Source organism: Apis cerana, linkage group LG1 (genome assembly GCF_029169275.1).
Source record: "Apis cerana isolate GH-2021 linkage group LG1, AcerK_1.0, whole genome shotgun sequence".
Classification (NCBI taxonomy): Eukaryota; Metazoa; Arthropoda; class Insecta; order Hymenoptera; family Apidae; genus Apis; species Apis cerana.
In genome coordinates, this window is record NC_083852.1 from 2,318,634 (window position 1) to 2,331,330 (window position 12,697).

The 12,697-nt window shown below is 23.1% G+C and overlaps 4 protein-coding genes across 10 annotated transcripts; 2 read left to right on the forward strand and 2 right to left on the reverse strand.

The window, feature by feature from the left end:
* Positions 1 to 64: 64 nt before the first annotated feature.
* On the forward strand, positions 65 to 2,176 carry LOC107992865 (mediator of RNA polymerase II transcription subunit 21). 3 transcript variants are annotated; one of them, XM_017048982.3, is made up of 5 exons: positions 65 to 601; positions 678 to 1,121; positions 1,254 to 1,330; positions 1,404 to 1,509; positions 1,598 to 2,176. In XM_017048982.3, the coding sequence occupies exons 3-5, from the start codon at positions 1,289 to 1,291 to the stop codon at positions 1,969 to 1,971; spliced, it is 522 nt and encodes a 173-aa protein (XP_016904471.1). In that variant the 5' UTR covers positions 65 to 601; positions 678 to 1,121; positions 1,254 to 1,288; the 3' UTR covers positions 1,972 to 2,176. The 3 variants fall into 3 exon arrangements, with proteins under 3 accessions (XP_016904471.1, XP_016904470.1, XP_061940917.1); XM_017048981.3 differs by having other exon boundaries at positions 65 to 797; XM_062084933.1 differs by having other exon boundaries at positions 65 to 739.
* Positions 2,093 to 5,070, reverse strand: LOC107992864 (translation factor GUF1 homolog, mitochondrial). Of its 2 annotated transcripts, XM_017048980.3 has the most exons (8): positions 4,684 to 5,045; positions 4,345 to 4,490; positions 3,687 to 4,206; positions 3,379 to 3,618; positions 2,987 to 3,252; positions 2,688 to 2,902; positions 2,387 to 2,599; positions 2,093 to 2,316 (listed from the first exon to the last, which is right to left on the reverse strand). In XM_017048980.3, the coding sequence occupies exons 1-8, from the start codon at positions 4,755 to 4,757 to the stop codon at positions 2,191 to 2,193; spliced, it is 1,800 nt and encodes a 599-aa protein (XP_016904469.1). In that variant the 5' UTR covers positions 4,758 to 5,045; the 3' UTR covers positions 2,093 to 2,190. The 2 variants fall into 2 exon arrangements, with proteins under 2 accessions (XP_016904469.1, XP_016904468.1); XM_017048979.3 differs by having other exon boundaries at positions 3,687 to 4,490; positions 4,684 to 5,070.
* Positions 5,071 to 5,314: 244 nt separating this feature from the next.
* On the reverse strand, positions 5,315 to 7,525 carry LOC107992723 (small ribosomal subunit protein eS6). The gene is made up of 5 exons (XM_017048764.3): positions 6,937 to 7,525; positions 6,371 to 6,575; positions 6,085 to 6,230; positions 5,638 to 5,838; positions 5,315 to 5,560 (listed from the first exon to the last, which is right to left on the reverse strand). Exons 1-5 carry the CDS (start codon positions 6,940 to 6,942, stop codon positions 5,363 to 5,365), a joined length of 756 nt encoding a protein of 251 aa, XP_016904253.1. The 5' UTR covers positions 6,943 to 7,525; the 3' UTR covers positions 5,315 to 5,362.
* A 27-nt stretch (positions 7,526 to 7,552) lies between these two features.
* Positions 7,553 to 12,672, forward strand: LOC107992850 (importin-11). Of its 4 annotated transcripts, none has more exons than XM_017048953.3 (18): positions 7,553 to 7,725; positions 8,037 to 8,165; positions 8,375 to 8,475; positions 8,576 to 8,689; positions 8,766 to 9,172; positions 9,253 to 9,516; positions 9,588 to 9,743; positions 9,872 to 9,912; positions 10,014 to 10,196; positions 10,292 to 10,403; positions 10,512 to 10,732; positions 10,796 to 10,960; positions 11,090 to 11,282; positions 11,358 to 11,595; positions 11,663 to 11,759; positions 11,824 to 12,101; positions 12,182 to 12,323; positions 12,400 to 12,672. In XM_017048953.3, exons 2-18 carry the CDS (start codon positions 8,043 to 8,045, stop codon positions 12,502 to 12,504), a joined length of 2,940 nt encoding a protein of 979 aa, XP_016904442.1. In that variant the 5' UTR covers positions 7,553 to 7,725; positions 8,037 to 8,042; the 3' UTR covers positions 12,505 to 12,672. The 4 variants fall into 4 exon arrangements, with proteins under 4 accessions (XP_016904442.1, XP_016904445.1, XP_016904443.1 ...); XM_017048956.3 differs by having other exon boundaries at positions 7,555 to 7,725; positions 12,197 to 12,323; XM_017048954.3 differs by having other exon boundaries at positions 7,565 to 7,832.
* Positions 12,673 to 12,697: the final 25 nt, after the last annotated feature.

Here is a 12,697-nt window from a genome sequence, read left to right on the forward strand (position 1 = left end):
TTTATAATTTACAATTGTTTTTGTATATACATGACTTAAGATTTTATTCCTATTATGTTTCTGTTAAAAATAAAATAATAATTTTTAAAAGTGCTCATGTCGATCGATATAAGAGAATTTCCATTTTTAATTCAATAGAAATTAAGAAATATATATATATATATATATAACAACAATATATATATAAAATATATATATTTGTTTTTAAATTATATATATTATATTTAGAAATTTCATTTTAACTTCACTTGTGTGCATTCATGAGCCATGATCATGTATGCAATGATGTGAAGTATTTACATGAATAACATTCAGTTTGTACATAATAATTAATATGTCGCCTGTGTATGTCGCTTTCATATTTATAATTTCTAATAAGCAATATTTTTAAAATAATCGTTTAAATGATATATAATCAATTCAAATATAGAAATAACATAAAAATGAAAAATTTTATTTATTTTTTTTGTTTTTCATTTTTTATCGATCAAATATATAATTTTGGAATTGTTTGAAATCTTTTTTTCTTCATGCTGGCCTATTCTGGATACAACTGATGAGAATAAATTTGGCAACAGTGTACATCGATATAATTAATTAAGTTATTACAAATTAATAATTTCGCATTTTATAAATTTACGAGATTTCTTGCGATTTTATGAAATATTTGTTTTTAGCTTGATGAACAAGAAGAAAAAGTGAAATAATTATAATTCAATATAATAATGTGAACAACAATGTAATTTTGTTTACAAAATAGTTTAAATTTATTAATACTAATATTTATTTAAATTGATGTAAATATTTTAAATATAAATATTTAAAACTACAATCTCATACAAACTTGAAATTTCTATACTTCGCTTCTTTACTTAATTTTTAACATTCTATAACTTTTATTTATTAAATTTAATTATTAAGAAGATTATGTATATTTAGACTAATTAAAAAGATATTAGTTATATCTTTTTATTTACTGCAATATTAAAATAAAGTTTCGAGTATATATTAGAGTAAATATTAGAGTAAATATTAAAATAAAGTAGAATACGATTCAAATGAAAGCGATGTTGCCATATTCAACATCATAAATTATATTTAAAGCTGCGGTAAATTTTAAGGTTAGTTAAATTAATCTAAACATGAACGTTAATTTTTTTGAATGAGAAATTTCATGATTATATTTCATAGTAAAATTAAATATTGTATTTAAATAAAGTGATGTTAGAATAGTATTATTGATTATATTATAGGAAGAATATAGTTATAAGAATTATATTTGAAAAATATGGCAGATCGTTTAACACAATTGCAAGATACTATAAATCAGGTAATTGATTATAAAAATTATTTATATATAATTATAATATATATAATAATCTAATTTATATTTATTATTTTAGCAAGCAGAACATTTTTGTAACAGTGTGGGTATTTTACAACAATATTCAATACCTAGTAAATTTGTTGATCGTGTTGGAACTCCACAGCCACATCAACCTCAAGAAGGTTGTATATTTATTTTTATATATAATTCATTTTTCTTAATTTTATGTTGATAATTATTATTATTTTTATATAAATATTTATATTTTAGATTATGCAGCTTTGTTTGCAACACTTATAGCAAGATGTGCAAAAGATATTGATACTTTAATAGAAAGTTTGCCAAGTGAAGAATCATCACAAGAATTACAAGTTGCAAGTCTTAGTCGACTTGAACAAGAAAATCAAGAAGCTGGTGAACAGCTAGAAGAAGTTGTAAAACAAGGAGAAGCTCTTTTACAAAGGATTCAAGCTGCTCTGCAAGATATTGCTCAAAGTCAATTAGATATGCAAGATCCAGCATCCACATCTAATATTAATCTTAATACTAATTCTACTTTTAAACAAGAAAATGTAAACTCTGTAAATACTTCAAATAATACGCATCAATTGTCAGACCCTATACCTAATTCTGTAAATCAATGATATATTTCTAATATAATATTAAAAAAATTAATTTCATTAATGATATATATTATATCAAAATATTAAAATGATAAACAAATTTTAAAAAATATTTTATATTTGTAGAATAAATAGTAAAATATTAGTTATATAGAAATGTATTTAATAATTTTCTTTAACGTGATTATATCTATAATTACATTAAATATAAAAGTTAAAATGATAATTTTTGTATTTTTATTATTGTTTAAAAAGATTTATAAATGTTTCTCTTGATATAGATATTCTTCCAATCATCTTCATCTTTTTTTTTCCTTCTGCTTGTTGAGCTAATAATTTCATTCTTCTAGTAATATCACCACCATACTAAAATGAAAAAAATTAATAATAAAGATATGTAAAAATATACAATATTCAATAAAAAAAAATTGTTTACCAGTTTTGCAGTTACATCTTTTTTGTATGGTTTTAAAGTTTCTCTTGCAATGATCTTTCCATTAACAATTGCTTGAATTACTACTTCAAATAATTGACGTGGGAGAATATCTACTAATTTTTTACATATTTGTCTGCCCATTATCTGAATTTTGCTAGTATGTATAATAATACTAAGTTCTTCCACTATATTACCATTTAAAGCAATATTTAACTGTAAAATATAATTATTAATTACAATAGAAATAAATTATAATTTAAATATAATATTATTATATGAATATTAAAATAATTATAATTACTTTTACAATATTTGTAGATTCATAATCATGGTCTTCATAATCAAAAGTACCATATCCCGAAGTTATACGTTTCAATGTATCATGAAAATCAATAATAATTTCACTCAATGGCAGCAAAAATTGAAACAATGTTCTATTATGACCAATATTTTTCGTGAAATGTTGTACTCCTCTTTTTTCAAAACATAAACTCATTATTGTACCCATGTACTCATCTAGAAAATAATTAAAAGATATACAATTTTTTTTTTTAATTTAACTATATAAGTTATATTGTAAAATTTGATAATTATACATACTTGGTGCTATAATAGTTCCTAATACCATAGGTTCATAAAATTCTTCAACAATATGAGGATCAGGAAAATTTGCAGGATTATTAAATGAAATCATATCAGTTTTATACTTTTTAATATTTTTTTTACCAATAATTTTTGCTTTATATGTAACACTAGGAGTTGTAACAATTGAAAGTGCACCATATTCTTGCTCTAATCTTTGCATAAATACTTCCATATGTAATAAACCTAAAAATCCAATTCTCCAACCTTGACCAAGAGCTACGCTAAAATAAAATAAAAATTTTAAAAAAATGTTTAAGACAAATATATAAAATTACTTTATATTCAGTATTTATAAGCCTTTTTTATCTAATTTATTTAATAGATTCGAAAAATATCATAAAAAATACCTAGATTCGAATGAAACAGAAACACTACTATCATTTAATGTTAATTTCTCAATAGCAATTTTTATATTATGAAATTCTGATTGATCAATTGGATAAACGCCTGAAAAAACCATTGGTTTTGGTGATTTAAATCCTAGTAAAGGTTCAGTAATTTGATTTTTTATATGTAATGTATCTCCAATAAATATTTCCTTGGAAGATCTCACATTACATGAAATACATCCAATTTGACCTGCAAATCTAGATATCATATATAATCATTTTCATATATATTAATATAATTAACATATTTTTATAAAAATATTTACAATTTATTTACATATTCTTCAGAAGGTCTCAATAATGAAAGATTTCTAACTTCATAAGATTTTTTAGTATACATTGTAGAAATATGTTCTTTTATAGATAAAGATCCTTCTTTAATATATATCAATAAAATTACTCCTTTATATTTATCATACCAACTATCAAATATCAAAGCTCTGAAGGCTTTGTTTCTATATACATTAGGTGGTGGAATTCTTTCAATTATAGCATCTAAAATCTTATGTATTCCAGTGCCTAATTTAGCAGATATTTTTAAAACATCTGATTCTTTTATGTCAAATAATGTTTCTAATTGATTTATAACTTTAGCAGGATTGGCATATTTTAAATCTATTTTATTAATTACTGGTATTACAACTAAATTGTGTTTAATGGCTAAATGAAAATTAGCCATAGTTTGTGCTTGTACACCATCATTTGCATCTATTACTAAAATTACTCCTTGACAAGGAGCTAATGAACGGTGTACTTCAGCAGAAAAATCAACATGACCAGGTGTATCTATTAAATTAAGAAGATAATTGATTCCATTATATGTATAATTAAGGGATGCTGTTTGAGCTTTAACTGTAATTCCACGTTCTTTTTCAACTTGTAGTTTATCTAATATTTGTTTACCAGAATTTATTTTTATCGCACCTGTTATTTCTAAAAGTCTATCAGCAAGTGTGCTTTTACCATGATCAACATGTGCAACAATACTAAAATTACGAATATTTTCTATTGGTATTTCATATTCATTAGTAACTTGGGAATTTGTACAATAGAACTTATTAAAATGTTTCCTGTAAATAAATATTGCGTATGCTTAAATATATAAATATTAAGTATTAAATAATTAATTAAATAATTGATATTAAGTATTAAATAATTTTTTATTTTATTTAAAATATTCTCTTCTCGTTTATTTTATATTTAAATATATAATTAAAATAAACAATATTTTAAAAAAATTAATTAAAACTAATTAATACTAACCTTAAAAGTATTTGGGAAAGATTATAATTTCGACAAGAATACCATATATAATTAATAGATTTTTTTATCTTCATAATGAACTAATAATCGTTGTTTATTAAATATTTTTAAACATTAAAATTATATTAAAATATATAAAAATTTAAATATAATAAATTGTATTTGTTATGTTTTTTATTGATATAATTATTATTTTTAATTTTATACAAAATAAATAACATATTTTAAATCCTAATTTAAATTTTAATATATTTACATACTAAAACGAATGTATTTCCGTTACACCATTATTTTATTCTCCATTTTGTTTTATATAAGTCAAATCAATAAGCTATCAATAAGCTTCGACATTTTTGTAAATCAACTTTTATATTTCTTTTGGCTTTTAGAATTAACATTGTATAGTTAATCCTACAAATCCAAATATAATACAAATATAAGTAATCATTTTGGAAAAGTTAGAAATTAAAATACATATATGCTTAATAAGTTTAATTCAGTATACGAAAATTTGAAGTTTCCGATATATTTTAATAATTTTTAAATATTTTCGCACAATAATAATTTTCTTAAATATTAATAAATAAAAATAGGTAAAGCTTAAAAATTATAATAAATGTAACAATATAAATAAATTAAAATTTTTTTATTTAATTGTAAATACATCATTGTAATCATTTCATTTTTGAGTGGTAGGTGCTGATTGACTGGACGATTTAGAATCCCGCATAGAAGCACTGCGTCTTCGTTTTAATTCTTCTTGACGTCTATTTTTTGCTTCTTTTTGTCTTTGTGCCAATAATTTTGCATATTCAGCTGCTTGTTGTTTGCGAGCCAAGCTACGCCTTCTCTTCAAAGCTAATCGATGTCTTTTTCTCTGTAAAAATATTTTTGTGTTATAATTCTAATTTTCTAAAATTAAAATAATAAATGTATATATATGTATATATGTACCTGCAAAGTAAGTGGGGTAATAAGGCGTTGTATTTTGGGAGCTTTAGAACGTGCTGGTTTTCCTTCTTTCTGAATTGGTCGTTTTACAACAAATCGACGTACATCATCTTCTTTAGATAAATTGAACAGTTTACGAATTTTACTTGCTCTTTTAGGTCCCAAGCGTCGTGGAACATCTTTATCAGTTAAATCTGGAATATCCTATAAAAATTTATTTAAAAAAAATATGAATCAATCCTTATATCTATATATATATATAATTCAAATAATTCATTAATATATGTATCGTTTGTACACTGAGAAAAAATATAAATCATATAATTTCTCAAATCAAGAAGCGATATTTAATATCCCATGTCTACGATAATATCATAAGATAATAAACAAATTCTTAGATATACCCTAGAACATGGTTATTAGATAAAGAATAAGAAAGAAAATTAATACTTTTTCTCCTTTCTTGACAATAACAAGTGCAAGTACTGAGAGATTAGAATCAACAATGCATCCACGAACAGATTTACGTTTACGCTCGCCATCACGTCTAGGTCTGTAGCATGAATGTCCTTTTGAAAGTAATAAACGAACACGTCCTATTCATAATAATAACATATTATTAATATTTCTATAAGTAATAATTTTATTATAAATTTAATCATTAAACTAATTTACAAAATATAAAAATTTATAGAGCTGATATAATAAAAATTGTAATAGAGAATATTTATCTTACCATTTGTTAAAACACCTTGTTTCATAGGAAATCCTTGTTTGTCATTACCACCAGAAATGCGAACAACATATCCTTTCCATTCGTTACCTAAAGCATCAGCCTCAACTTCAGCGCCCATGCGCTTTTCGTAAAAAATTCTAAGTTTATGTTCATCTGAGATTTCAAATAGTTTCTGACATCCTGTTGCAGGATAAGATACGTTCAGCTAAAGAAAATAAATATTGTATTAAAACAAAGATGAAGTTAGTTTTATCAAATTAGTTCTATAGCTATAATATATTAATAATGAAACTCATAAATTTATATATTTTACGTAAAGGAAATTTAAATCATTTTTATTTTTGACATATATGATTTATTTATTTATTTATTAATAATATTAAAATTAAATAAAATTACTTATTTTATATACTTGGATAATAATGTAGGTATATACATAAATAGATATTAGATTAAAATTATATATATATATATATAAAATTGTTTATAATATTTCAAAGTATAAATTTTGTTATTAATTATTTTTAATATTTATATAGATTCTTAAAATATTTTTGGATACATACCTTCATTGTGACAAGAAATCACAAGCCATGAACAGAAAGAACGTTCATCACCTTAGTGAACACTAGAGTGCGCATATCGGATATCCGGTTTAAATATAATAAAATTTTAAAATGAAAATAATAATAAATAAATTTTAATAAATTTCTAAATATAATCACATTAACATTTACTTATTTATTGAAATTTTAATTTAAATTTTTAATATTTAATTAATTTATTAATAAATTATATTTATTTTATACATATAAAATTATAAATGTAAAATTAATAAGTTTTCTTTAAAGAATTCATAATCACTTAACATATTATATTATGTAAAAGATAAATAAACACAAAAACTTTATTTTTATTTAAAATATATAGTTATGAATAAATGTTAAGATGTATTTTATCAATGATATGTTATATGCTGGTCTATGAAAATAATTAATTATCTTAATAATATATTTAAAAATTAAATGAGATTTTCTATTTTAGTATAAATAAATAATTTATTAATTGAAATAGATTATAATTTATAAAATAGTAAAAAAGAAATAAATTAAGAAAAGAATCACATCTTACGCATAATAAGGTGGTTCACACTACACAATAACTGTCACCACCGTATATTATAAAAAAAGAAAAGAACAGGAGGGGGGCAGCGTTCTGAAATGCCGACTTGCGGGCGTGTGTGACATTTTGATGTAGAGTGTCTGATGATTTTCGTTATGTATCGATTTAATACATAGATATTTACGATAAATGGAGTTTACCGAAAATAGTTCTACAACCCCCATATAAGATAGGTAATATCTGGATGTGTATGATTAATATTCTCTTGTAGGTTAGGAACTGTTCACCCGGAATAAGGGAAATGATAATTTATTTGACGAAAATAATATAACAATAGAAGGTATTTGATTTCGCGCAATGATCTCTTTTTTAATATAACTAAATAGAAATAATATTTGTGATTTTTTATAATAAAATTAAACATCAGAAAAGAAGATATCATTAGCACATGTTCATTAAGTTCAGTTGATACTTTCAAAGGAAAACAAATAACAGTCAGTAATTTAAATTTAATATAAAAATAAAATATAATAATATTTTGTAGGAAGATATGGATGCTGCAGTGATAGAAATTCTTCAACAAGCGGGTAGTCAAGATCCTAATATTTTAAAACCAGCTGAACAAACTTTAAAACAATGGGAAACTGAAAGAGGATTCTATACTGCATTATATGTAAGTTATAAATAAATATTAAAAAATAAAAAATTTTATTATATTATAAAGTTTTATTTTTATATTTTTATAATAATAAATTATATTATAAAATATTTATATATTTATTTATTTATATAAAATTAATTTAGGTTATGAAAGATTTTATATTTATAATTAATAAATATATAATAATTTGATATCAAGTAAAACATTAATAATTGTTTCAGAATGTATTTTCTAATCATTCCTTGAGTATCAATATTAGATGGATGGCTATTTTATGTTTTAAAAATGGTGTTGATAGATATTGGAGAAAAAATGCTCCAAAGTAAGTATTCTTTAATGAAATTAAATTATAGTACTATGATATTAACATTTTAAAAATATTTAAATATAAATTAACAACAAATTAATATAAATTATTATAGTGGAATTGCAGATGATGAAAAGGAATTTCTTAGACAACGTTTAATAGCAAACTTTGAAGAACCTGTAAATCAAATAGCTGTTCAATTGGCAGCTCTTATTGCCAAAATTGCAAGGTAATTGATATTAAATAATTTGAATAAATATTTATTTTGGTATCCAAAGCAAATTAAATGAAGTAATATTGTACAGATATGATTGTCCTAGAGAGTGGCGTTCGTTAATTCCAACATTATTAGATGTTATAAGAGGACAAAATCCTTTGGCCCAACATCGGGCACTGTTAACATTACATCATGTTGTTAAGTCTTTAGCCTCTAAACGTTTAGCTCCAGATAGACGACTCTTCCAAGAATTAACCATTAATGTGTTCAGTTTTATTCTGAATTTATGGAATACATACACAGAATCTTTTCTTATAATGGCATCAAATGGAGCAGATACAAATCAGATACAAGAAGCTTTAGAAAAAGCATTACTTCTATTAAGAATACTTAGAACACTTATTGTAAATGGATTTAATAAGCTTTCAGAATCTCAGGATGCTATGTCATTTTTAGAAATTGTTTTTGAACGTGCAAGAACCTGTCTTGAATGCCGTTAGTACTTTTTTTTTTATACAAACTATAATAATATATAATATTTTCTTCTTTTAATAATAATGCAAATATAATTGTAGGGAAAACATTAATATCAAGAGGAATAGAAATGGAAGTATGTGATAAATTCATAATTCATTTGACTAAAGTATTAATAGGAGTATTAGAAATGCATCCGTTTTGCTATGTAGAACTAATACCAACTTCCTTAGAATTTTCTGTTTTTTATTGTTTTACTGAAGCGGGTCAAGCTTTAGCTTTTGAAAGATTTGTTATCCAATGTTTAAATTTAATGAAAGGCATTTTGATATCTTCTTATTACAAACCAGCTAAAGTTCTTGAAGGTACATATAATGTTTATTATTTTGTAAATTTATGAATATAATTCATTAAACTTAGAAATTTATTAATATAGATACAAAAGATCCATTAACATTAAGAGCAAATCAGTTGAGACAAGAATTTTTTACTCCTGAAACATTAACTGAAATTTGTTCAAGACTTGTAACACATTATTTCCTTCTAACTCCTGCTGAATTGGAATTATGGGATACAGATCCAGAAAATTTTGGTAAATATTTATATATGTATATAATGATATGTATATTATATTTATATTAAATTATATTAAAATTGTTTCATATTATATACAAGATATTTACATTCTTTTACATTTTTTGATTATATTAAAATTTTCAGTTGTTGATGATGGTGGTGAATCATGGAAATATAGTTTAAGGGTGAATATTTCATATTCTATTATTTATAAATATTTATAAATAATGTACAATTATAAATTTTATTATAATTTAATATTATTATATTTTAATTTATTTTTCAGCCTTGTACCGAATGTTTGTTTGTAGCAATTTTCCATCAGTTTGGAGAAGTACTTGTACCAATTTTAGTTGAATTAATGCAAAGACATCATCAACCAGTTGATCCAAATAATCTTCATGCTATTTTAGTAAAAGATGCAGTATATAATGCAGTTGGTTTGGCTGCATTTGATTTATATGATGAGGTAAAAATGAAATATTATGATGAAATAATTAAATTCAATCATGGTATCAATTATCGTATTTTTATATTTATATATTTTATACTTATACATTTTAGGTAAATTTTGATCAATGGTTTTCAACAACTTTAAAAGAAGAACTGAAAATTCGAAGTAATAACTATAGAATTATTAGAAGACGAGTATGTTGGCTTATTGGACGATGGACAAGTAATTAAATTTTAATTTTTTAAATAGATAAAATAAATAAATAAAATTTATTATGTAATAATTTTTATTCTTATTATGATTGACTTAAATATTTTAATAAAATTGTAGCTGTAAAATTAAGTGCAGAATTGAGACCGGAATTATATGAACTTATGGTTGAAGTTTTGAGTCCTGAAGAAGATTTAGGTGTTCGTTTGGCAGCAAGTGATGCTTTAAAACTCGCAATAGATGATTTCCAATTTAATCCAGAAGAATTTTCACCATATTTAGAACCTGCATTTTCTTTATTGTTATCTCTTTTAAAAGAAGTAAAAGAATGTGATACTAAGGTATAGTTATATAACTTTTAAAATTTTGATTTATAAAAAAAATATATTTTAAATTATTTTTAGATGCATGTGTTATATGTATTATCATTTATGATTGAACGTGCTGGTAGTGAAATAAATCCACATGTTGGAACTCTTAGTTCATATCTACCAGCACTTTGGCAACATTCTGAAGAATATAATATGTTAAGATGCGCTATAATTTCAACACTTGTACATCTGGAAAAGGTATATTCTTTATATGTATTATTTATATATAAAATTAAATTAATATAAATAATTAAAATAAATAATTATACTTAATTATAATTTTGTTTAAGATTTTAAAAAATGGATAATATTTTGATTATTTATTAGGCTTTAGGTCCTGAAAGTATTGTTATAGAACCTTTGGTAGTAGCTGTTATTGCTTTAAGTTGCGACGTAAACCAAGATTGTCATGTTTATTTGTTAGAAGATGGATTGCGATTATGGTTAGCTTTATTGGAAAACGCACCTGCGCCAACACCAGCTATAATGGAATTGGCTAAAAATTTACCTGCTGTTTTAGGTTAGTGAATAGTTTTAAATGAATTTATTAATGATTTTCATAAATTTGAAAATTTGAAGATTTTTATATTTTTAGAACAATCATTTGAACATTTAAAATTATGTTTGTACATAGTTCAAGCATATGTAATATTAAGTCCTCAAGAATTTTTAAGTCAAAGAGGAGCAGTTATAATTGAAACGCTTAGGTCAATCTTAGGAGATCTGAATCCAGAAGGAGCAGTCATGACAATGACAGTGTTTGAACTATGTTTATGTGCTTCGCCTCGACAAGGTGCAGAACTTATTAAACCTGTTTTAATAACTATATTTGAGTGAGTATAAATGTTTATATATATTATAATAAATTAAGTATGTTAATGTTTATTTTAATTTTAATAGGAATATGTATAGAGAGGAAGAAGTTATGATGACAATGACTATGTATTTATCTATTGTGGCAAGAGTTCTATGGTTTTATAAAGATATTTTTATACAGGTATTAAAATTTTATGCATTGTATAAGTATTGATTTAATTATAAATATCTAAATTATTGTTTAGGTAATAAGCGAATTAACCAGAAAAATGGGTAGAAATGAAGCAAGAGAAGATGCTGTATTGGGAGAAATAATACATATATGGGTTAATCGAATGCCATATATTTCTCAGTTAGAAAGACGTAAATTATTAGCTCTTGCACTTTGTTCACTTCTTGGAGCTAATAGTCCTCCTAGTGTTTTTCAACATTTTCCACTAATAATATCTAATATTGTCGGAACTCTTAATGATATTACTAAGTTTGACGATGTAAGATGCGAACATATTGGATGTGCTATTGAGTACGTATTCTTTGTAAAATATAAATAATTACAATAAAAAATAATGTATGTATAAAAATTAGCATTTTCACTTAATCTAGGTCTTTGTCAATTAGTGGACAATCTAGTCCATCCCAATACGAGGATGAAGAATATGGAAATAAACATGAACAGCGGAAAAGAAGACTTGACTTTAGTGATCCTTTATCTAGTATATCTTTGAAAGATACATTACAAAATCAGGTAAAATGTTAGTTTTTTATTGTAGAAAATTTATATTTATATTATGTATTAAAATTTCTCTTTTATATTTTTTCAGTTACTTACTTTACGAAGATTAATTGGAGATAACCAATTTAATCAATTGATGTTAACCCTTCATCCAGAAATTGATAAAGAACTTAAACTTTATGTATCTTTATGAAAGAGGAGTAAGTCTAATTAAAAAGAAGAAAATAATATTATATTAAACGCGATACGTGTAAAAAAAGCTTTATGGCGCTCTATTGTAAAACGGCACTATTTTATTGTATTATATTAGCTGTTTCACTGTACTAATAATGTTGATAATAAAAGACCTGTCATTTCAAAATTATTCGCTATTTATTTATTTATAA

Bases quoted from the DNA above. Each gene is read 5' to 3' on its own strand.
- LOC107992865 (XM_017048981.3), top strand. From the start codon at position 1,289: ATGGCAGATCGTTTAACACAATTGCAAGATACTATAAATCAG. The intron at 1,331-1,403 runs GTAATTGATTAT...TTATTATTTTAG, and splicing joins TGCAAGATACTATAAATCAG to CAAGCAGAACATTTTTGTAA. The intron at 1,510-1,597 runs GTTGTATATTTA...TTTATATTTTAG, and splicing joins GCCACATCAACCTCAAGAAG to ATTATGCAGCTTTGTTTGCA.
- LOC107992864 (XM_017048979.3), bottom strand. From the start codon at position 4,757: ATGAAGATAAAAAAATCTATTAATTATATATGGTATTCTTGTCGAAAT. The intron at 3,253-3,378 runs GTATTTTTTATG...ATTTTATTTTAG, and splicing joins TCTGTTTCATTCGAATCTAG to CGTAGCTCTTGGTCAAGGTT. The intron at 2,903-2,986 runs GTATGTATAATT...ATTATTTTCTAG, and splicing joins AGGAACTATTATAGCACCAA to ATGAGTACATGGGTACAATA.
- LOC107992723 (XM_017048764.3), bottom strand. The intron at 5,839-6,084 runs GTATTAATTTTC...AAATTTTTATAG, and splicing joins TTGTCAAGAAAGGAGAAAAA to GATATTCCAGATTTAACTGA. The intron at 5,561-5,637 runs GTACATATATAC...ATATTTTTACAG, and splicing joins TTACCCCACTTACTTTGCAG to AGAAAAAGACATCGATTAGC.
- LOC107992850 (XM_017048953.3), top strand. From the start codon at position 8,043: ATGGATGCTGCAGTGATAGAAATTCTTCAACAAGCGGGTAGTCAAGAT. The intron at 9,517-9,587 runs GTACATATAATG...TTATTAATATAG, and splicing joins ACCAGCTAAAGTTCTTGAAG to ATACAAAAGATCCATTAACA. The intron at 11,283-11,357 runs GTTAGTGAATAG...TTATATTTTTAG, and splicing joins AAATTTACCTGCTGTTTTAG to AACAATCATTTGAACATTTA.